The sequence below is a fragment of the Malaclemys terrapin genome, chromosome 2 (genome assembly GCF_027887155.1).
Source record: "Malaclemys terrapin pileata isolate rMalTer1 chromosome 2, rMalTer1.hap1, whole genome shotgun sequence".
Lineage (NCBI taxonomy): Eukaryota > Metazoa > Chordata > Testudines > Emydidae > Malaclemys > Malaclemys terrapin.
The window spans coordinates 227,083,798-227,107,231 of NC_071506.1; the positions used below are offsets into that span (position 1 = coordinate 227,083,798).

At 42.7% G+C, this 23,434-nt stretch overlaps 1 protein-coding gene across 5 annotated transcripts; it reads right to left on the reverse strand.

The window, feature by feature from the left end:
* Positions 1 to 1,988: 1,988 nt before the first annotated feature.
* FAM221A (family with sequence similarity 221 member A) lies at positions 1,989 to 23,240 on the reverse strand. 5 transcript variants are annotated; one of them, XM_054021015.1, is made up of 8 exons: positions 23,046 to 23,237; positions 19,725 to 19,898; positions 18,887 to 19,077; positions 15,764 to 15,970; positions 10,795 to 10,905; positions 9,965 to 10,053; positions 5,814 to 5,950; positions 2,158 to 2,244 (listed from the first exon to the last, which is right to left on the reverse strand). In XM_054021015.1, exons 1-7 carry the CDS (start codon positions 23,108 to 23,110, stop codon positions 5,837 to 5,839), a joined length of 951 nt encoding a protein of 316 aa, XP_053876990.1. In that variant the 5' UTR covers positions 23,111 to 23,237; the 3' UTR covers positions 2,158 to 2,244; positions 5,814 to 5,836. The 5 variants fall into 5 exon arrangements, with proteins under 5 accessions (XP_053876991.1, XP_053876989.1, XP_053876990.1 ...); XM_054021013.1 differs by lacking the exon at positions 23,046 to 23,237 and adding an exon at positions 22,691 to 23,000; XM_054021016.1 differs by lacking the exon at positions 5,814 to 5,950 and having other exon boundaries at positions 1,989 to 2,244; positions 23,046 to 23,230.
* Positions 23,241 to 23,434: the final 194 nt, after the last annotated feature.

The window sequence follows — 23,434 nt, forward strand, 5'->3', positions numbered from 1 at the left end:
GTACACTCACCCTTTTTTTATTCTATGACTGCAGGGGTGTTAACAAGACACTTTGAATGGTCTCTTACAGTATCCATTAAATAACTTGCTAAACAGTCTATTCCACTTTGTATTTAACTCTGACACTGCGTACCTTTCCCAGACCTGAAGAGCTCTCTGTAAGGTCGAAAACTTGTCTCTTTCACCACCAAAAGTTGGTTCAATAAAAGATATTACCTCACCCCCTTGTGTCTCTAATATCCTGGGACCCACACAGCTACAACATTGCAAAGGATAAGAAAGACATTTAAAAATGGCAACAAAAAACCCACTTAGGCCTTGTCTACACTTGTTTTTTCACACCCCTGAGCAAGAAAGTTTCAGCACTGTAAAATGGCAGTGTAGACAGTACACCAGCGCTGGGAGCCATGCTCCCAGCACTAGCAGTTACTCTCCTCATGGGGATGGTTTTTTTACAGTGCTGGAAGACCTCTCTCCCAGCGCTGTTGCCGTGACTACACAACCACATTAAAGCACTGCCGTGGCAGCGCTTTAATGTTGGTAGTGAAGACATACCCTTAGTTTGCAAAATTGCAATACCCACTTTGAAGATTAAATTTAGTGTCTTTCCCTATTTTTCCTTTTTAAATTACAAATTGTTTCCTTCCCCCAATTTCTAGTGAGCCTAAAATGAACATAGGTTTCAGAGGGGTAGCCGTGTTAGTCTGTATCAGCAAAAACAATGAGGAGTCCTTGTGGCACATGACATATGCTGTATATATATACTGCTTACTGTATTTTTCACTCCATGCATCTGATGAAGTGGGTTTTAGCCCATGAAAGCTTATGCCCAAATACATTTGTTAGTCTCTAAGGTGCCACAAGGACTCATCGTTGTTTTTAAAATGAACATGTAACTTCAAAGTTTCTGCATTAGCATAGCATATGTTGTAGTGCTTGTTCATTAGATAACACTGTGCTAGAATCAACAGGGGGAGCTCAAATTCATCTTTAGAAGTCCCATATAAAAGCTAGCTATTTTTATTTTAAAAATTCTCAGCAGCAGATTTTTAATATATATTTATATTTAAAATTAAATGGATATGGGCTATCATATTATGCATTTTAATGAATTTAATAAGTGTTTTAGCTAAACAGATTGACATACTTAATACACATATATATATGTCATAGCTCTGCATGGCATTGTACAGAGAAAATAAATACACATCTCCTGCCTCAAGGAGCTCACAATCTAAACTGGGTAAGGTCTGATACAGGAAAACCCATTTAGCCAGGGGGAGGTTTTCCACAAAACAAGATTAAATAGTAGCTGGTTTTCATGCAGTACATATTTTGTCCCTTCTTTCTTAATTTATATTTGATTAGTTTGGCAGGAGCATGGTGGTCATTTTGGGGAGGCTGTAGGACATAAAGGCTCAAGGAGGATAATAGTGGTGTAGAGAAAGGTTGGGAAAAAACACAGAGGTGAGTGTATTAGAAGGATACAAAACAGGCATGAAGGGAAGCAGAATTAGCTGAATGCAGAACCTGAGGTGAGAGAAGAATATATGTTGGCAGGGACAGAGCTTGCAGAAGCTTGAGAGTGAGGAAAATCAATTTGAATTTGATGTGGAAGATGTGAAACCAGTGAAGGGAGCAGTGTCTGTGTCTTTTAAGAAAATATTAAAACTCCAATGTTAATACTACAACCCCAATGAGTAGAAAGTTAGGAACAAGAAGAATTCTAAGTCCACATGTAAAGAAGCAAGTATGTAATGGAAGTCTGAAGATATGATGTGGTGTATAATGTATATTTTACCTGCTGTCCTAAGGCTCTGATTCAGCAAAGCACTTAAGCATGTGTTTGCTGGATCAAAGCCTAAATGAAAAATTTTAGAAGTCTCTAAAATCCATAATTTTCTACTACACATGACATCTTCTACTACAAAGGCGAGATCCATGCAGCAATATTTGAGAGCTTAGATAGTATGTCAAGGTACTTTAATAGAAAGTAACAATTTTATTTGAAAGAACCAGAATCACCAAGTATTTTTAAATTAATTTCATCAATACTTTAATACAGCAGTGTTAATATTGAGAAACTAGAAAATATGTGTGTGCAATAAACACCATGAAAATACCCTTAAATATAATGATAAACAATTCTGTATTACAAAAACTCCTTTGTTTCATTAATCTTCATGGATTCTTTGATAGCAGCGGACCTTTAACTTTCTGTTTAGCAGCCTTCTCCTTTTTCAGCTGTATTAAAGAAAAACAGCAATGGTCCAACCACTAGTGTGTCAACAAATGAATACAATGCAGTACAAATTAAACTACTACTTTATAATAGAAATCTGGGTACTTACCTGGCCCTCAACACCACAGTACCTCACAAATATGAGTTTATCCTCATACCCATTAGATGAAGAGGAATTCTATTAACACCATTTTACAGATGTGGAACACAGACCAACAGATTAACTAGCATGCTCAAGGTCACAAAGGAAGTCTAGGCAACTCTCCTGAGTTCTTGGTTGGTGCTTTAACCACAAGATAATTCTTCCTCCCAATTGATTTTCCCTTCACTAGTTTCTTACTGCATGCTTTGATTTGCCAAAATATGTACCTGACTACCATTTTTTATTGTGGATTTATATTCATCCCACTGCAATTTCAGTGTGGCAACTCCTTCAATTATTTTACATTTATATACCATAGCTTTGGAAGTCAGTAATTGGTCTACAGCACTCACGGGAGTGTGATTCATGAGTACATTAAACATTATTTCTAATAACTGTATTAAGAAGGTGTGTGGATCTTTAGTGTATCAATGTTCACTGCACTGCCTTGAGAGACTGGGGGGGGGGGGGGGGGAAAGAAATCAAAGAGGGACTGGGGAGATTTAAAGCAACATATTTAACCTGTGTCCCTTTTGTAATTTTATTGTATACTTGAAGTGGAGTGTCTTGTTTTGGTAGGGTTCTTTTAATATTTGTTAAATAAATACACCTGTTACTATGTGTTTACATTAGACAAGACAAGGTCAAAGAAATATACCTTGCACTTGGAATGGAAAGTGGTGAGATTTGTGATGGTCTTTAGCTCCTGGGGGAGTTCATTCCAGACTCAGACCACTCCTGAAGAAAGTTATATCTCCCGCACAGATTTACTCTTATTGTTGAGAGTTCCATTGTGCCAGATAAGTGAAAATGTCCACCATTGTCTTCATCCCAGAGCATTTGACAGTCTTTTAGGTATCCTGGGCTGAGGTCATGGAGCGCTTTGAAAATAAGAACTGAGACCTTGAACTCAACTCAAAATTCTATGGGAAGCCAGTGTAGAAAGCAGAGGACAAGTGTGATATGCTCACAGTGGCCTGTGTTGCTGAGGAGACTAGCTGCAGCGTTTTGTACTAGCAGGAGTTTTCTAAGTGTGAAAGTTTCATGTTCGGGTATATTACATTACTGTAGTCCAGCCAAGTCCACCGGGATGGAAGAGTCTCCTAGCCAACCCGTGATGGGGTGTCCAACCCACACAAGACCTGGAGGTGTTAAAGTGGCTAAGCAGACCAATTAACTGCCCAGGCTGCACTGGAGAAGGAGACAGGGAGCAGGTCACTAATTGGAAATGGGCTCAGCTGGGCAGGAACAGGAGAAGCTTATATAAAGCCCAGAAGCTATGAACAATAAGAGGCTTCAAGGAGGTAGTCTATAGTCACTCCCTGGGAGGAGGGCGCTTGGGCTGGGGAAGCCAGATAAGTAGGAAGAAGCTAAAGGAAATAGCAGTAAGGGATTAGACCATACAGACCTTGGCTGCTTGTTATAGGGCAATGGTTCTCAGCCAGGGGTATGTACATCCCTGGAGGTATGCAAAGGTCTTCCGGGGGGACTCATCTAGATATTTGCCTACTTTTACAACAGGCTACAAAAAAAAAAAACACTAGTAAAATCAGTACAGACTAAAATTTCATAGACAATATATTGTTTATACTGCTTTATATACTATACATTGAAATGTAAGTACAATATTTATATTCCAACTAATTTATTTTATAATTATAAGGTAAAAATAAGAAAGTAAGCAATTTTTCAGTAATAGTGTGCTGTGACATATTTGTATTTTGATGTCTGATTTTGTAAGCAAGTAGTTTTTAAGTGAGGTGAAACTCAGGGGTATGCGAGACAGATCAGACACCTGAAAGGGGGGTACAGTGGCCTGGAAAGGTTGAGAGCCACTCTTATAGGGTCCCTGGGCTGGAATCCGGAGTAGAGAGTGGGCCTGGGTTCCCCTTCCAGCCACTAGCAAGTGGCACGGGGCATTGGAGACACCAGTCAGACAGCTGGTCTGGAAGGACTTTGATTTCCTTGGAAGGGGAGGACCTTAGTGACCTGGCTGGATGGCCCAGCCATGAACAGGAAGCTGCAGCTCTGAGAGCAAGATGGTCTGCAGAGTGAAAGAAACGACAGGCAGAGACACTGCCAGAGGAGAGCAGCGCCTGGCAAGAACCAATCCATAGAGCTGCCAGCAAGAGGTGCCACGTGTGGTGAGTGGATCCCATGACATAACCAGACACAGCTGAAAGTGTTACTTGTGGTGATTGCTGTGATGTGAGGACTCAGTGTCAGCAAAGAATCCAAGAGTACTCCTAGACTACAGACTGAATTGACCAATTGTGGCTATGAACCTTCAGCCAAAAGACATGACATAGTAGCTGCAAACACCTCAAAATACTTCCCTCTGCCTACCAGCATCATCTCTGTTTTGCTTGGACTCAGCTTCAGCCAGCTGTTCATAGAATATCAGAGTTACAAGGGACCTCAGGAGGTCATCTGTTCCAACCCCCTGCTCAAAGTAGGACCAATCTCCAGACAGATTTTTACCCCAGTTACCTAAATGGCCCCCTCAAGGATTGAACTCACAACCCTGGGTTTAGCAGGCCAATGCTCAAACCGCTGAGCTATCCCTCCCCCTTCTTCATCTATTAACTGATCTTGTCTAACCACTGAGCCATCTTGGTGGGAGTGGTGTGGTCGTATGTGATGAAGGATAGGTAGAGCTGTGTGTCACCTGCATATTGCTGGCACTTGAGTCCATGTCATCTGACCAGTCCACCTGGTGGTTGCATGAGATGTTGAAAAAGGTCAGAGAGAGCACTGATCCTTGTGGAACTCAAACCATTTTAGTGCATTGCTCCTGTTTCTCTCAGGTGAGACAGCAATACCTCATGGTCAACAGTGTTGAATGCTGCAATGGATGAGAATCGATGTCTGTCTTCTATCACTGACAGCAGGAGATCATCCATCAGTGCTACCAATGCAGTTTCAGTTCTGTGTTCTGGCTTGAATTCAGATTGTGCCAGGTCTAGAGTGTTAGTTTCTGTTAGATGAATTTGTAGTTGGGCCCTTTGCTAGTTTCTCTGAGTTTGCTCAGGAACGGGAGGGTTATGTGTGATAGCTGGCTAGTACTGGGTTAGCCAGCATGGGCTTCTTCAATGTTGGTCAGACTATTCTGTGTTTGAAGGTGGGAGGGAAGATTCCTTCTCTGAATGAGGCTGTGATGCTGGTAAACCAAGTGCCAGCTCTTGCAAAGTCTGTAGATGTCAGCTGAGTACTGAGAAATTCATAGCTGGAAACAGACCAGCTCACCTATATGCTAATATTGTTCTAGATAGGTGTTAGACTTGTAAGGATGTGTTTAGATGCTATAAAATGACTAAGTTGCTGCATGCATAAACATTACAATTGCAATGTCTGTATACCATGCTACAAGGTAAAATATACGTTTGTTTTATAACTTTAAAAATCACTGCTCCAAACTTGTGAACTCACATGGGGAGAGTGGCTCCCCCAATTCATCCAGGAGGGCTATCAAAGTTGTGGGCCATTGTAGGACAAAAGCTTTGTTGATTGCCCCATCCACCCATGGAGAAGCACATGCAGAAGGTATCATCCCATGAGTTGGAATGCTGCAAGAGGGAAATAAAGATAGTTGACATGGAACCATAGGCTGAACTCATTTGTGTATACATGTTACCTGCTTTAACCGGTAAACAATTCTCTCATTTCTTTTTCCTAGTTAATAAATCCTGTTAATTTACTATGGGATTAGCTACCAGCATTGTCTTTGGTGTGAGATCTAAGGTACAAATTGATTTGGGGTAAGTGACTGCTCACAACCTAAATGTTTTATGATTTCTGGTGTAAGTGACCATTTATCACTAAATTCAGGTTGCAAGATAGATTGGAGAGCCCAAGGAGATGGTCTGTGACTCCATGGTAAGACTGTTACAGTGATCCAGGAGTTCACATTGTTACTGGATTGGTAAAATCTAATTATAATACATACCACTAGTTTGGGATATCTGCCCTGCTTTTGTAAGTTTGTCTGCCCTGAGGCTGGCACTCAGTTGTGTACCACTCTAGACAGCATGACCGAAGCATTGGCTATTTCACTCAGGAGTGGCACTAGTTGTGAATCTGACCTATGCCCTTTCTGGCTTGTGAAAGAGTCATGAACAAGTCTTGGATCAGGACTCCTTTAGGGTGTCCAGAACTTCTTGATGAGTCAATGTACTGAATTCTGAGAATGCAGCTGGTTCTTGGTTAGTGGGTGCAGGCAGAGCAAATGCATGCTGTTTGAGAAGACTTCCTGAATGTGTGTGATCTTTTCAGTGAAGTAGGATGATAAGTTTTTTTGCGGTGCTTGGTGTTCTTGGCTCTGATACAGGTTGTAAGCATTCAGGATTGAAGGAATTTACCCCTTGGGGTGGGATTTGGCAGCCTCAAAGAAAGCTGATAGGAAGGGTCTCTCGGCTTGTAATGCAGCCTCAGTATAGACTTTGAGGAATTTGTTTCATCCTGTCGGAATCAGTCTTTGTATTCTGCCATCAGCACTTGAGTTTCCACCCTCTCTCTTCATCCGGCACAGGGTGTCAGAAAATCAAGATAATCCGTGTGGGCAATGTGGAGAAGGGGCTATTTGGGGGCAAACATGTCAATGACGGAGGCCAGTGTAGAATGATAATGACTGACCAGGTCCTTGATTCCTCACCCCTTGGGCGGGGTACTGTTATCCTTTAGCAGGCTTTGGAATTCGTTGGAGTACGAGTTAGCTATGTGAGTAAGGCCCTGCATTTTCTGTTTTTGTTTCAAATTTCCTGGAAATTCATCAATATTCATTACAAAAAATGGGTGAAAATCAGTGCAAAAAATGAATTTGCAGTTTTCTGTGTAAATAGCTCTCTCCTCTTTTCTACTGTTTTTGTGTTTTTAACCTCTAAAACAGCCCTTATGTTTTGAAACACAGTCTAATTCAATTTTTCATTTTTGACTAATTTTGGCATGAAAAGTAGTTCACTAACTTATTTGCTTTGAATGTTATAAACATCCATGCTATCTGTAGAACAGGTAATATGTATGTGATGGGCGTGGGATTGACAGCAGTACATACATCAGCACTCAAGTCATTCCAGTACTTCTGATCCATCCCCGCCACTCTGGAAAAAGAGATTGTGGATCAGAAACCAGGGACACCCATCGTTACCGAGCCACCATCTCACCTTCCAGAGAGGAGAGGTGGGAAGTTCTGGCCCTTCCGATATTTGGGGGCGGGAATTGCTATTGTAAAACCTGGAATTTTTTGGTAAAAACTGAAAACAAAAGGGCCAAAGATGACCTATGAAAGTGCTAGGGAGACAAGTGAGGTGATGAGTTTTGGGGGGGTTGTATCTGCGGCCTTGTTAGTATCAATATAGAAATCTCCCAGGACAAGGAGTCTGGGGTATTTCACCACCACTGCCAACCACATGCCAGTGAGCTCCTTCATGAACCCTTTTCTGCAGAGGTTGTAAATAAGCATAAAATCTATACATACACACACTCACACACAAGCTTTGCTCTGGTTTTGACTGTCAGATGAATGAATTCAAATGAAGTTGTCTTATCTGTGGCTCCTCTCTTGCATTTGACATTTGCAAAGAAAATGAATGGAGTACTTACTGGTCTTTTGTCCTTTCTAGGTCAGGGGTGTACCAAGTATCCTGGGAGAATGCAGTTGGCTAGTATAGGTCTTGCTCTGTCATCCAGCCAGGTCTTGGTGATGCAGGCTATATCAGGTGCCTCATTACTGATGAGGTCATGTATTGTTTGTTAGTGGCAGGTCTTGCATTGATCAACATCAGCTTTAGTTTGTGATGCCTTGTGCTGTCTGTTTCTGGCCAGTGGACTATGTAGTGTAGTGGACCTGTGCAGCATACAGGCGTGTTATGTCTGGAATCTAGCTTCTTATTTTTGCTTTCCTGTTTTCTTAGACAGGTCCTCCCAATTTGAACTGTGATAAGTAATGAAGTAAATGTTGTCATGGGATGTTCCAAGTGAAGGAACGGTTGTCTGGTTCACCAGTTGCCATAGGAAAGATAGCTCTGTTGGATATATTTTGGAGCTGTAACTTGTTTGAGTCCTGGGAAGGGGTAGAGCTGGAGCAATGTGTTCCTGAAGCAGTGGTGGGTATGCTGGAAGCATGGTGGCATAACAGGAATGGAAATTGTAATAAATGATAATAGGACTGAGCCCAGCAAGAGGAAGTGTCAATGGCATCAGACATCCATTTCCTTTAAATAAACTGTCTGTGTTGTAATGACACCCCTGTTGCTCTTACCTGCTTTGGGAGGGAGATGTAGAGGATGAGAAATAGCACTTACCTTTTAGTCTTGTCTGAGTAACAGCTGAAAAGTGGCCTCCTGGCCAGCATGTGGAGAAGTGTCTAGAGGAGCTGGGCTGGGGCTCCTTCCTTTTAAAAGAACAAATCCTTTAGGCTGCCTCATTCCTGGTGATGGTTCCTGAGCTCAGGGCGGGATTGGGAGAGGAGTCACAGCCTCACTTTAATCTTTTGAAAATTAAAGGAAATTTTCTGAAAAGTAATAAGTGACCGAAGGTACTCCCCTGCTGTTTCTGCTGGTGCTGGTTGTGTGTGGGGCCAGCTAGAGATGGACCCCACTGCTGCCACTGGTGCTGGATCCCCATTGGGAAGATGAAGATTGTCAAAAAAGTGAGTAAGGCACCCTGCAAAGACGTACAAGCTTAAAGTTATGCACACTGGTAAGTAGTCCTGTTGTGGGACTACTCGTGCTCAAGAAAAAGCACATGCCTCAGTCTTTGCAGGATTGGATCAAATATCTGAAATTCTTACAGCCTCTTCACCAAGGAAAAGAAAATACTGGAAAAAGTCTTTAGACTTAGTAGTAATGTTATATCTATAAACTATTACATTTGCAAAATTTGTAGCACATTTCTTCTTTATTTTTGTAATGTTTCTCAAGAAAAGATTCAGAGTTTCAAAGACCAGTTCTGACAGAAACAGACACCACCTGATGCAAGAAACGAGCATAACATTAGGCTTTATTAAAAGTAGGTAAGTGAAATATTACTTTATAGAGGAATTGGTGAATGGGTAGAATTCACTTTCGGCTAAGATGGTGGAGTTAAGTAATACTGAGTTAAACCAGAATCTGAATGACTACATATAAATTAAAGGGGCATTAAGAAGTTTTGTGCCTGAGAGTAGCAGTCCATGCTTTCCTGGGTATCCGAAGGGGGTTTGTTTTGTTTTTGCACAGTTTCTCCTAGTTGTCCAAAACAATTGCTGAGTTTTTTCTTTCTGTGATTGTTTGGTATTTTGGTGCAGTTATGCTTTTGCTTTCCTCTGGCCAAAGCAAGTTAAGTTTTTAAATTACATCTGCCTGATCTAGGTGGGAAGGTCACTGAACTATTCCAGATATGATTGGCCTATGGACCTACACTATTAAGTCACTATGTTGTAACCCTCATTTTGAAACGCTAATACATTTTTTCAGGATCAGAATAGCAGTTAAAGCAATGTGAACCATTGTAGGCAAGTTCAATTTTAAGTTTATCCACCTTAAATTGAGCCACTTTATTTTTAAGGAACATGTCAGTATTAAGCTCTAAATACAATGACTTACCCGTTCCTGGTACTGTTTTTCAAAGTAAGCCATGTCATCTTCTTCAGAACTCCTTAAATTAGAAACTTGCTTTGCTGCACTAGAACCACCTGAAAAAACAAAACAAAACAAATGTCTATTAAAAATACTTGTTTTATTGATTTCAATATGCTTTATATTTGGAAAAAGATTTTCAAATAAATTTCAGTCTGCACAAGGGAGAAGTACCCTATTTTACTTAAAAGCAGTACCTCCAGCCAAGTAAGCAGCACTGTTAACTAGGTCTGGAATGAAAAGACTGGTAGTTTCTATAAGAGGCCTCAAAGGAGCTACATTGTGACTACCATCTTACTAGCCATGGGACATAATTGGGCAGAAGTGACCTCACAGCTATGTCCATATAGGGAGAAAGCAGTTGCACAATATTACACTGAGTAAATACATATGAAGTGTGTGTTCAGACAATGATCTCTTATTGGGAAACAAAAACGCAGAGATGGTACTCCATTATTAAGAAAGGAAATAGGTGCAGGGGGAGGGCATCAAAATCAAGAAAATCTAGTTTCATATTAAACTAATGGGAGAGAGATTCTCTGAAACAACAATGAAAAAACCCTTCTGTTTTGAAAATCTTGATTACAGAAAAGTTTGTATATTAATTACATACATCCCTCTTAGAGGAAATAATCTTAAATATTCGCTTTTGTTTTGAACTCTAATGTACACCTTAAAACTTTCCTTAACTCATCAAAAAGTCAACATTATATAGTGACTTTATACTGAGTGAGAATAATAATACACCACAATTTAAAATAAAAAATAAAAAAATGGTCAGTTCATTTCATTACCACCTGTTAATTGTGAGCTGGCTTGTGCAGAACTGGAGGGGCCTTGGAATGCTTTTAGAAATGGATGGTCCATGCCACTACTAGGTGACTCTAGAAATTCAGCAGAGGGTGCCCCTAATAGAAAACATATTAGAAAAAAATTAGCTTCACAAGAAGCGTTAGGAGTCATACATGATGGAAACCAAACATACCTACCACTTAAAATAAATTATGCTGATATGTAGTAAACCACATGAAAAAATACACATTGTGTATTATCCAGAATACCAGAAGAAAATAGGTGTGGTAAAAGAACCAAAGTATGGCTTGAAAAGAAATGAAATGGCTGAGCTCTTTTCTTCCGGTTGCTGTACTGTACTATACGGTAACTACATTGCAGAAAGATCGTGGAGACCAGACCCAGAATTTAAAATATAATTAAATACGAACAGTATTTCAAAATAAAGACTCCTACATTCAAAACTATATTACAGGGGAATAGAGAGAATCAGAAGTTCTCTAAGAACCAGTGGTGTAAGATAACAACCCAGTTCTACATATGTCCAATTTTGTATACTGAGTATTAATTGTAGACTTGTAACAAATCAGCTTGAAATCCCACTATGAATTGTGCCTTACACTGGAAAAAAAATCATTGATCTGTACTTGTCAGGCTGAAAACTTAAAATGAATAATGTTAAGAGAAAATAGGAAGATACCCCAACATGTAACTGTTAATGGGGAATCATCAATGAATAGGAGTGTTTCTAATGGGGATCTGTTCTTGGCCCAATGTCATTCAACAACTTTATGAGTGACCTGGAAAAAAATATATCAAATCATGGCTAGTAAACTTTGTAGATGACACAAAAATTGATGGAATGGTAAACAGTGATAAGGATAAGTCAGTTATGCCAAGTGATCCGAATCATTTGGCAAACTGGTTTCATTCAAATAACATGCATTTCAGTATTGCCAAATGCAAAAATCGGACATTTAAAGAACAAAGAATTAGATCACACATGCAGGATCTTGGAAAGAAGTGCTTCTGATGAGGACTCATATTTATGTGTTAGATAACCAAGTGGCACATGAGATCCCAATATAACTCTGTGCTAAGAGGATCAACTCAGTTCTTGAATATATAAACAACGGAATATCAAGTAGAAGTTTTCAATGTCTTCACTGAATGTCAATGTCATTCAGTCAGAATGTACTCTTCTGGATACAGAAATTAATGAATGAATTTCCTGGAATCATAGAACTGGAAGGGACCTCAAAGTCATCTAGTCCAGTCCCCGGCACTCAAGACAGGACTAAGTATTATCTAGACCATCCCTGACAGGTGTTTGTCCAATTTGCCTCCAAAATCCCCAATGATGGAGATTCCACAACCTCCCTAGGCAATTTGTTCCAGTGCTTAACCACTCTGACAGTTAGGAAGTTTTTCCTAATGTCCAACCTAAACCGCCCTTGCTGCAATTTAAGCCCATTGCTTCTTCTATCCTCAGAGGTTAAGAACAATTTTTCTCCCTCCTCCTTGTAAGAACCTTTTATTTACTTGAAAACTGTTATCATGTCCCCTCTCAGTCTTCTCTTCTCCAAACTAAACAAACCCAATTTTTACAATCTTCCCTCATATGTCATGTTTTCTAGACCTTTAATCATTTTTGTTGCTCTTCTCTGGACTTTCTCCAATTTGCCCACATCTTTCCTGAAATGTGGCACCCAGCACTGGACACAATACTCCAGTTGAGGTATAATCAGCGCAGAGTAGAGCAGAACAATTACTTCTCATGTCTTGCTTACAATACTCCTGCTAATACATCCAAGAATGTTTGCCTTTTTTGCAACAGCATTACATTGTTGACTCATATTTAGCTTGTGATCCACTATGACCCCCCAGATCCCTTTCCGCAATACTCCTTCCTAGACAGTCATGTCCCATTTTGTATGTGTGCAACTGACTGGTCCTTCCTAAGTGGAGTACTTTGCATTTGTCCTTATTGAATTTCATCCTATTTACTTCAGACCACTTCTCCAGTTTGTCCAGATCATTTTGAATTTTAATCCTATCCTCCAAAGCACTTGCTACTCCTCCCAGCCTGGTATCGTCCGCAAACTTTATAAGTGTACTCTCTGTGCCATTATCTAAATCACTGATGAAGATACTGAACAGAACCGGACCCAGAACCAATCCCTGCAGGACCCCACTCGTTATCCCCTTACAGCATGACTGTGAACCACTGATAATTCCTCTCTGGGAACGATTTTCCAACCAGTTCCACACCCACCTCATAGTAGCTCCATCTAGGTTGTATTTCCCGAGTTTGTTTATGAGAAGGTCATGCGAGACAGAATCAAAAGCCTTACTAAAGTCAAGATAGACCACATCTACCGCTTCACCCCCCCAGCCACGAGGCTTGTTACCCTGTCAAAGAAGGCTATCAGGTTGGTTTGACATGATTTGTTCTTGACAAATCCATGCTGACTGTTATTTATCACCGTATTATCTTCTAGGTGTTTGCAAACTGATTGCTTAATTATTTGCTCCATTATATTTCCAGGTATAGAAGTTAAGCTGACTGATCTGTAATTCCCCACGTTGTCCTTATTTTCCTTTTTATAGATGGGTACTATATTTGCCTTTTCCAGTCTCCTGTCTTCCATGACTTCTCAAAGATAATTGCTAATGGCTCAGATATCTCCTCAATCTACTCCTTGAGTATTCTAGGACGCATTTCATCGGGTCCTGGTGATTTGAAGACATCTAACTTGTCTAACTAATTTTTTGACTTGTTCTTTCCCTATTTTAGACTCTGATCCTACCTCATTTTCACTGGCATTCACTGTTAGCTATCCAATCACCACCAATCTTCTTGGTGAAAACCGAAACAAAGAAGTCATTAAGCACCTCTGCAATTTCCAAATTTTCTGTTATTGTCTTTCCCCCCTCACTGAGTAACGGGCCTACTCTCTCCTTGGTCTTCCTCTTGCTTCTAATGTATTTGTAGAATGTTTTCTTGTTTCCTTTTATGTCCCTAGCTAGTTTGATCTTGTTTTGTGCCTTGGCTTTTCTAATTTTATCCCTACATACACCTCTACCATGATATAACGCGACCCGATATAACACAGGTTCGCATATAGCGCGGTAACCCCGGGGCTCCTGCAGTGGGGCTTGGGTGGCGCTTTAAAGGGCCCAGGACTCTGGCTGCTGCGGGGAGCCCCGGGCCCTTTAAATCACCGCTGGAGCCCTGCCACTGCTACCCCGGGGCTCCGGCAGCAGGGCTCGGGCGGCAATTTAAAGGGCCAGGGCTCTGGCTGCTGTGGGGAGCCCCGAGCCCTTTAAATCACCGCTGGAGCCCTGCCGCTGCTACCCCGGGGCTCCAGCAGCAGGGCTCGGGCGGCGATTTAAAGGGCCAGGGCTCTGGCTGCTGCGGGGAGCCCCGGGCCCTTTAAATCACCGCTGGAGCCCTGCCGCTGCTACCCCGGGATTGCGGCAGCAGGGCTCAGCCAATGATTTAAAGGGCCTGGGGCTCCGGCTGCTGCAGGGAGCCCCGGGCCCTTTAAATCACCGCTGGAGCCCTGCCGCTGCTACCCCGGGGCTCCGGCAGCAGGGCTCGGGCGGCAATTTAAAGGGCCAGGGCTCTGGCTGCTGCGAAGAGCCCTGGGCCCTTTAAATCACCGCTGGAGCCCTGCCACTGCTACCCCGGGGCTCCGGCAGCAGGGCTCAGTCGGTGATTTAAAAGGGCCCGGCGTTCCCCGCAGCAGCCAGAGCCCGGAGCTCTTTAAATCACCGCTGGAGCCCTGCTGCCGCTACCCCAATATAATGGGGTTTCACCTATAACGCGGTAGGGATTTTTGGCTCCTGAGGACTATATCGGGGTAGAGGTGTACTTGTGTTGTTTATATTCATCCTTTGTAATTTGACCAAGTTTCCACCTTTTGTAAGTCTCTTTTTTGAGTTTTAGATCATTGAAGATCTCCTGGTTAAGCCAGGGTGGTCTATTGCCATAATTCCGTTCTTTCCTACGCAGTTGGATAGTTTGCTCTTGTGCCCTTAATAATGTCTCTTTGAAAAACTGCCAACAGTCTTAGACTTGCTTCCCATGGGATCTTACTTACCAACTCCCTGAGTTTGTTAAAGTCTGCCTTCTTGAAATCATTGTCTTTATTGTGCCGTTCTCCCTCCTACCATTCCTTAGAATCATGGACTCTACCATTTCATGATCACTTTCACCCAAGTTGCCTTCCACTTTCAAATTCTCAACCAGTTCCTCCCTATTTGTCAAAATCAAATATAGAACAGCCTCCCCTGTAGTAGCTTTCTCCACCTTCTGAAATAAAAAAATGTCTCCAGTACATTCCAAGAACTTGTTGGATAATCTATGCCCTGCTGTTGTTTTCCCAACAGATATCTGGGTAGTTGAAGTCCCCCATCACCACCAAGTCCTATGCTTTGGATGATTTTGTTAGTTGTTTAAAAAAAGTCTCATCCACCTCTTCTTCCTGGTTTGGTGGTCTGTAGTAGACCCCTATCATGACATCACCCTTGTTTTTACCCCTTTTATGCTTACCCAGAGACATTCAACAAGTCTGTTTCTTATTTCTCTCTCAACCTCAGTCCAAGTGTATACATTTTTAATATATAACGCAACACCTCCTCCCTTTTTTTCCTGCCATCCTTCCTGAGCAAGCTGTATCCTTTTATACCAATATTCCAGTCCTGCATATTATCCCACCAAATCTCTGTGATGCCAACTATGTCATATCTTCTAATTTCTATAGCTTCTTTTCTACAAGAAGTCAGAGGAGATTATCATAATGATCTCTTCTGGCCTTTAAATCTATGAAAAAAAAATCAGTGATTTGGAGTTCTCATTCTATGGGAAGGTTTAACTTGCCCTGAAATTTAATATTTCAACAGATTTTCAAATATGAAAATTAAATAGACAAAGGATCAAAATGTTATCTCAAGTCCTCCTGCACTTACCTATTCCACTGTCATCAAGTCTCATATAGCCTTCAGCCAGTGAACTAAAGCCAGTTAATCCTCCCATTGCAGCATAAGGAACATCTTGCCCCACAGGTTTTCCCTGGGCTAAGCGATCTTGTTTAGTTTCCACAACCGTTTCATGCGCATATGTTGGCTGACCACACCCACAGGTAAAGCAGCTGTGAAATCCTGAACATTTGGAACCTAAATTAAAAATAAAAAGTATTCAGAGTGAGATGATAATGGAGGCTGTTCATTCATTATCACACACAGTAGAGAATTTCCCTAAATTGTTGCTTTCCCAAGCACTGCTGATTTCCTTCCATGTGTAAGTACCCAACCACACTTCCCATTTGGAAGCTCTACAAGAGAAAGGATGAACATGTGGTAAAATCATGGGATTCAGGAGATCTGAGTTCTATTCCTGGAATCAGTCCCAGACAAATCAAAGGATTGATTGTGCACTGTGCTCCCACAATTTATCAAACAATTTCAACAAGTTGGAGGCAGCTTCAGCTAAGGCAGGGGTGGGCAAACTACAGCCCACAGGCTGTGACCAGACCGTCAGACCTTTTAATCCGGCCCTCGATCTCCCACTGGGGAGCAGGGTAGGGGGCTTTCCCTGCTTGTGCTGTGGCTTCACGCGGCTCCCGGAAGCAGCGGCATGTCCCTTCCCCGCCCCCAGCTCCGACATGTCAGAGCAGCCAGGGAGCTCTGCACGCTACCCCTGCCCCAAGCACGGGCTCTGCAGCTCCCATTGGCTGGAACGAGCACTTGCGGACAAGGCAGCATACAGAGCTGCATGGCTGGAACCGCACCTCCATGTAGGAGCCAGAGGGAGGACATGCTGCTGTTTCTGGGAGCTGTGGGAGCGGCGCCTGCACATGGGGCAGCTCACAGAGCTGCCTGGCTGCGCCTCCACATAGGAGCCGGACTCAGAGGGAGGACATGCCGCTGCTTCCAAGAGCTGCTTGAAGTAAGTGCTGTCCAGAGCCTGCACCTCTGGCCTCCCCCTCTACCCCAACCCTCACCCCCCACACCTCAACCCCCAACCCGGAGCTCCCTCCTGCACCCTAAGCCCCTTACCCCCAGCCCAGAGCCTGTATCCCCTCCCACATCCAACCCCCTGCCTCAGCCCAGAGCCCCCCCCCATACTCCAAACCCCTCTGCTCCACCCACAGCCCCCTCATCCCTGGCCCTACCTCGGAACCTGTACCCCCTCCCACATCCCAACCCCCTGCCCCAGCCCAGAGCCCCCTCCTGCACCCTGAACTACTAATTTCTGGCCCAACCCCAGAGCCTGCACCCACAGCCGGAGCCCTTACCCCCTCCCACACCCAACTCCCAATTTCATGAGCATTCATGGCCCACCACACAATTTCCATACCCAGATGTGGCCCTCAGGCCAAAAAGTTTGCCCACCCCTGAGCTAAGATAACAACTAGTGAGTGAGATCCACTGTAATGCTCCCCCAGATGGCAGCAACCGTTCTCTGACTTCTTAACCTCCCTTACCAATTGGCTCTAGCTGTTCTGTGGAATGGGCACTGACTCACCCAGAAGCAGCAGCATACAGCCCAACATATGCCCAGCCAAGAAGGATTCATGTACCTAAATCAGGGTACAGAAGGGTCCAATTGATCAATCACAGGTCTGGGATTCTAACAACCTGGGTTCACTTCCCAGCTCTGCCATAAACTCCCTGTGTGACCTTGGGAAAGTTATTTACAGGAATAGACTTTAAAGCCAGAAGGGACCATTGTGATCACCTAGGCTGACCTCCTGCACACTGCAGGCCACAGAACCTCACTCAGCCACTCCTGTAATAGATCCATAACCTCTGACTGAGTTACTGAAGTCTTCAAATCATGATTTAAAGACTTCCAGTTACAGAGAATCCACCATTTATTCTAGTTTAAACCTGCAAGTGACCTGTACCCCATGCTACAGAAGAAAGTGAAAACCCCCTGGGGTCTCTCTCAAACTGAATTTTTTTTCCCAACCCCCAAATTGGCTATCAGTTGGACTCTGAGCATGTCAGCAAGACCCACCTGAGGAAAAAATTCTCTGTAGTAACTCAGAGCCCCCCATCTAGTGTTCCAACTCCACCATTGGGAATATTTGTACTAGCAGTCACTGATGGGCCGTATGCCATTTTAGGCAGTCTCATTATAATGTCCCCTCCATAAACTTAAACCAGTTAGGTTTTTTGCCTCACTGCTGCCCTTGGAAGGCTGTCCCAGACCTTGACTCCTCTAATGGTTAGAAATCTTCATCTAATTTCAAACCTAGACCTATTTATGGCCAGTTTATATCCCTTTGTTCTTGTTTCAACATTGGTGCTCAACTTAAATAACTCCATTCCCTCTCTGATAGAGCAATCATATCTCCCTTCAGGCTTCATTTGGTTAGGCTAAACAAGCCAAACCCCTTGAGTCTCCTCTCCTAAGGTAGGTTTTCCATTCCTCTAATCATCGTAGTAATCCTCTGCACCTGTTCCAGTTTGAATTCATCTTTCTTAAACATGGGAGACCAGTGTTGTATATTATTCTGTTAGATATTATTCCCCATTCTGCAAGCAAAACTGGTTTATGAGATCCTTCCTGTATAAATTATTTCACATACTTCATGCAAGTATTTTACTAACAATCTAGAAATCTAGCTAAAAATATCCATCAATATATCATTTGAAGAGATCTAAAAGACAGAAAATCAGTACATAGTTTGCATCTGAAGAAGCGGGGTTTTACCCACGAAAGCTTATGCCCAAATAAATCTGTTAGTCTCTAAGGTTCCACCAGACTCCTCGTTGTTTTTGTGGATACAGACTAACACGGCTACCCCCTGATACTTGAGCCCGTAGTTTAACTGCTGATGTTAATAATTCCTGTTTTTGGCCCAAATCCTAGTCCCACTAAAATCAATAGCAAAACTTCCACTGAATTCAGTGATACCAGGATTTAACCATTAGTATGTTAAATCAGTGTTAAAAATAATCTTGCATATGGGCATGAAGTGCTATTTCCTGCTAAGTTTAGAAAATATACCTGTATTTAAAGCGTATGCTTCTTAAGTTAGCAGTAAAGAATACTGCATGTGTATTTATAGGAAACTAACTTACAGGAGTTACAGGAAAATCCAGGTGCTGCACTGTGCTGATCAGCAAAGTGCTTGCATCTACAACGAATGGGCTGAGTGCCATTTAGCGGGACATAGTGATAGGATTTGCACTGGCAACGGTTCACTCGACAGGGTACACAAATAGGACGATCTTTTGGAATCTCTTCATAATCTGTTTTGTGTTGTTTATACCTAAAAACAGAAAAAAATAAATTAGTACATTTGCATATTGGCTATAACAATACCATTATAGTTCAAAGAGACAAGGTCGGTGAGGTACCAATATGGCTGCAGCAATACTGCAAACAATTATAGCTCAAAGTCATTCAGCATTTACCATTAAAAATTTCTTTAAGGAATTTATCATTTAGATTTCAAGTTTAATGCAGAAATACATTTAGTTCTTCTACAAACAAAAAAAGTGCTCATTCTCACAAAAGATAATTTTCAATGCTGTGTGGGGTTTCAAGTGCTTTAAGTTATACCCTAGTGAAAAAATATGGCAGATCTTTAAATTTGATTTTTGGCGCCACTTCAAGTATATATTTTCAAAGCAGTATGTGGTGATCCACACAATAAATGTAAATATATCAGTAGCTTCAAAGCTCTAAACTCTTGAATTTATCTCTGACCACTTCAGTCTCTGGTAGAATCACAGTTTCAAGCATAAACTGCATTTATGGAATGATTTCTTTCGTCTCAAAAATGCTTCCTTAAATTACATCAATCTTTACATCCCTAGATTCTCAAGTTAATAACTGGTATGACAGTGCTTTTTATAACCATTTTATATTTTCTAAGTAACAAGAAAGTTCAGCAGCAAGAAAAAAAAACCTCACCTATGGGTACAAAAACAGTGTGTCTCCGGGCCCACAAGTTTACAGTCCATTCCAGTTGGGGATCTCCAGCTCACATACAATCTGTTCTGTAATCGTATTGGTAACATTTTTCTTTTGTATTCTTCATATTGCTCTGGAGTAAAGAGTTTCCCTCTATCGTCATCACCTACAATTCTGCAACATGGAATTGTGTTTCATAATATTTTAATTACATTTAACTTTCAGTAAAATCGAGGGAGGCAAAGGTATGTTGCAATTCTGAAAATATATAATGATGCACCAGTAAACAACACTGAACATTATTTTATCTTCCATAATAGTACCCTAGAGATGGCCTTTGTAAGGAACTGTACTTAAGTTTTTAAACAAATGCTTATAAACTGGCTTTAATGGTATGAAAAGTGTCTCGAAGGATGGAGGCAAGCTACCGAGTTCCTTTTTACATTGAAGAAAATGGACTGCAAGTCAGGAGTGCTGGGGTCTTCCTAGCTCTGACTCAGACTTCCTGCATGACCTCTACAAGTCACATCATCTCTCTATAGCAGAGGTCCCCAAACTGTGGGACAAAACCCCCTAGGGGGGCATGGAGGAACGTTCAGTGGGGTGCGATGGTGCCCAGGCCAGCCCCCACCGTGGGTGGAGAGGAAGCACCACACACCCCCAACTCTGTTCTGGCCCTGCCCCCAGCCACATCCCCAGCTCCTGGCCTTGGCCTCAGCCTCACTGCAGCCCTGCACCTACCGCAGCTCAGCTGCGGCTCCACCCCCACCCCCAGCCTTAGCCCCTCACCGCGACTTTGTTCCTGACCCCGGCCCTAGCTTACTCCCAACCCCAGACCCACTCTAAGTCTCGCTCCCTTACCCCATCCAGGTCTCCCCACCTGCCCCAGGAGCCGTGACCCCACTCCCATCCCTGGCTCGGCGGGGAGGGGGAAGGTGCAGACAGGGTAAGGAGGGCATGACCCTAAAAAGTTCAGGGGCCACTGCTATATGGCTATGTCTTCACTCCAGAGTTATCTATACTTGAGTTAACTCTTCTGACATTAACGGAGCTTGAATGAGAGCTGCCACACCATGAAAAACACTCAAGTTGTATCGAATGATGTATTAGCAGCACAAAGTTATTGTGTAAGCCAGTAGGTTTCAACCTTTCCAAACTACTGTACCCCTTTCAGAAGTCTTGATTTGCCTTGCATATCCCAAGTTTCACCTCACTTGCTTACAAAATCAGACATTAAAATACACGTGTCACGGCACAGTGACTGAAAAATTGCTTACTTTCTCATTTTGTCTATATTCAATTTTAGTTTGTACTGACTTTGGTGCTTTTTATGCAGCCTGTTGTAAAACTAGGCAAAGATCAAGATGCGTTGATGTGCCCCCCTGGAAAACCTCTGCGTACCCCCAGGGGTACACATAACCCGGTTGAGAAACACTGCTATAAACAGCTGATGAGCTGTGCTAACCAGAGCAGTAACCTACATCCCAGCCAGCTTGAATTAACTATGCTCGAGTTACAGATTTGTGTATGTGTACAGGACTCAAGGGGCAACATTCAAGCTATAATTCTAGTTAACTCTGCAGTGAGGACAAGCCCTGAAAGGCCTTCGGTTTCCTCATTTGGATAACAGGAATAATACTTACCTGCCTCATGGAGTTTTTAAACTTAATTCATTCATGTTTATAAAATGCTATAAAAATCTATAGTATTATTATGATAAGTTTCATGTGTTAAGACTTTCTACAATAGATATAACATGGGCCTGTTTTTCAGTAAGCTACAGTGTGGATATACATATATTGTTAATTTGCATATCAGTAATGTACAATATCACACTAATATGTGCTAATATATTTCATCAACACCTGATATCACAATTTATTGAAAGTTACCCTCTTTTTTAAAGCATTTTGAACGTATATGGATAAAAAGTATGATTACCTGCATCTTTCCTATTTTACTGAATGTTTTCTTAAGCTAAAAATAGTGTGCAAGCTATTGCATCATGTATGCTCAGTAAAACAGGAGCTAAATCACTTTTGTGATTTTTTTTTAAAGTTGTTATTTTAACAAGATGCACCTACAGATTCTTATAAATGGGGACATTTTTATAATTGTCAAAATAAAATGTGTCAACTTGTATTTCCTGAAAAAAATAGTAGAACTGGCTTACTGTGCTCCCAAACTATTTCACAAAAGTTTACTCTTGGGCAGATGGCAGGCATACAAGCACGCCTGGGCAGGGGAAACAGAAACATAATTTCAACTCTCATATTTCAACTGAGATATAATATCTAAAAAACGAGTTTATACATGTCAACAGAAAAGGTACTTGCATGTCAAAATAGTCAGAGACAAAGCTAGAAGAGACAAATATTAATAGAGCCATAACATCAGAGACAAAGGCATTGCATGGGGTAGTTAGAAGATTTCCCGCCCCCTGCCTTTGAAAAAGAAACATTTTTTAAAGTGTTCGGACATAGCTGCAGAACTCATGAAAACATTCTAGAGTCCTGGTGACTCCTAAACTTTCCTGAGCTCTCCTATCCAGAATTTCAATGACTAATAACTTAAAAATCAGCAGTAACATATTGCACAGTAGAAAAAGAAAGAAGTCTAATAGCAAAAGGTAGATAATATCAGGATTATAACCTCAAGTGGAGTATTAAATAACATTTTTATGTACAAAGCACTCCTCCCCTTTGCTAAGCAAGAAGCTTTGGTGTTTCCATGGAGGAAAAAAGTGTTCTTCCCCTGTGTCTCAAAAAAACAAAACAAAAAAGATTACAGGTTTCTAAAGGTATTTGGGAGGGGACGGATTTGCATGAGAAAATAATCTTTTCAGATCAAATATATTGGTATAATTTTGCATTGTGGCATCAGGTTCCCAGGGGTCTAACAGCAGAGGCTGACTTGGCTGAGCAATTACCCAGTGTCCAACATTTTAATTTAGAGGATTCCCCTACCTGCATTCTCCAAAGCATCCCCGCCAGGGATTCACGTTTATTCTCCCGTAAAATGGTATTTCAGCTTTATTAAAGTGTTCCCCGAGGAGAGTAACTCCTGCTGTTTCAACCAGCATCCCCCCATCTCCAGAACAGGGGGTAGGGGAGAGAGAGACTGACCCCCCCCCCAGCCCATCCCCTAGGGAGGCAGGAGAAAGCCCCTGCGAACTACACAGCAGCCACCTGCGCCCCCATCCCTAGGACCGGGGGAGTGGCGGTGACCCACGCCTCAGCCACACCAGGAAGGGCCTTAACATTATCCGCAGCCCCTAAGCTCGGTGCGGTCCCGTCCCCCCCAGTGCAGGCGGCCCCTCACCTCCGGTACTCCACGTACTCGTCCACCGCCGCCGCGCCCCCCTCCTGCACCCGCAGCCGCTCCATCCGCGCCGGTCTCCCAGGCCCGGGGGGCGCCTCGCAGCGCCGGCTTCCCGTACGGAAGCGCCTCCCTCCCAGCCGAGGGGGAAGGCGGTTCAGGCGGGAGAAGAGCGGTTACCCCCGCCCTTCGCGCTCCTGGGCCGTTGCTAGGCTGGCGCCGGTTCAACGGGTCTCCAGCGGGGACTGGCCAACTGCGCCCTCCCAGAGCTTCCCTCCGCCCGCCCAGCGCGGCGGGGACCGCAGTACAGCCCCCGCCCCCAGCCCCCGGTTCTATCCCCGCTGATCTTTCTGCGGGGGGAGAGGGATCACCGGGGTAGGAGGGCTGGTGAG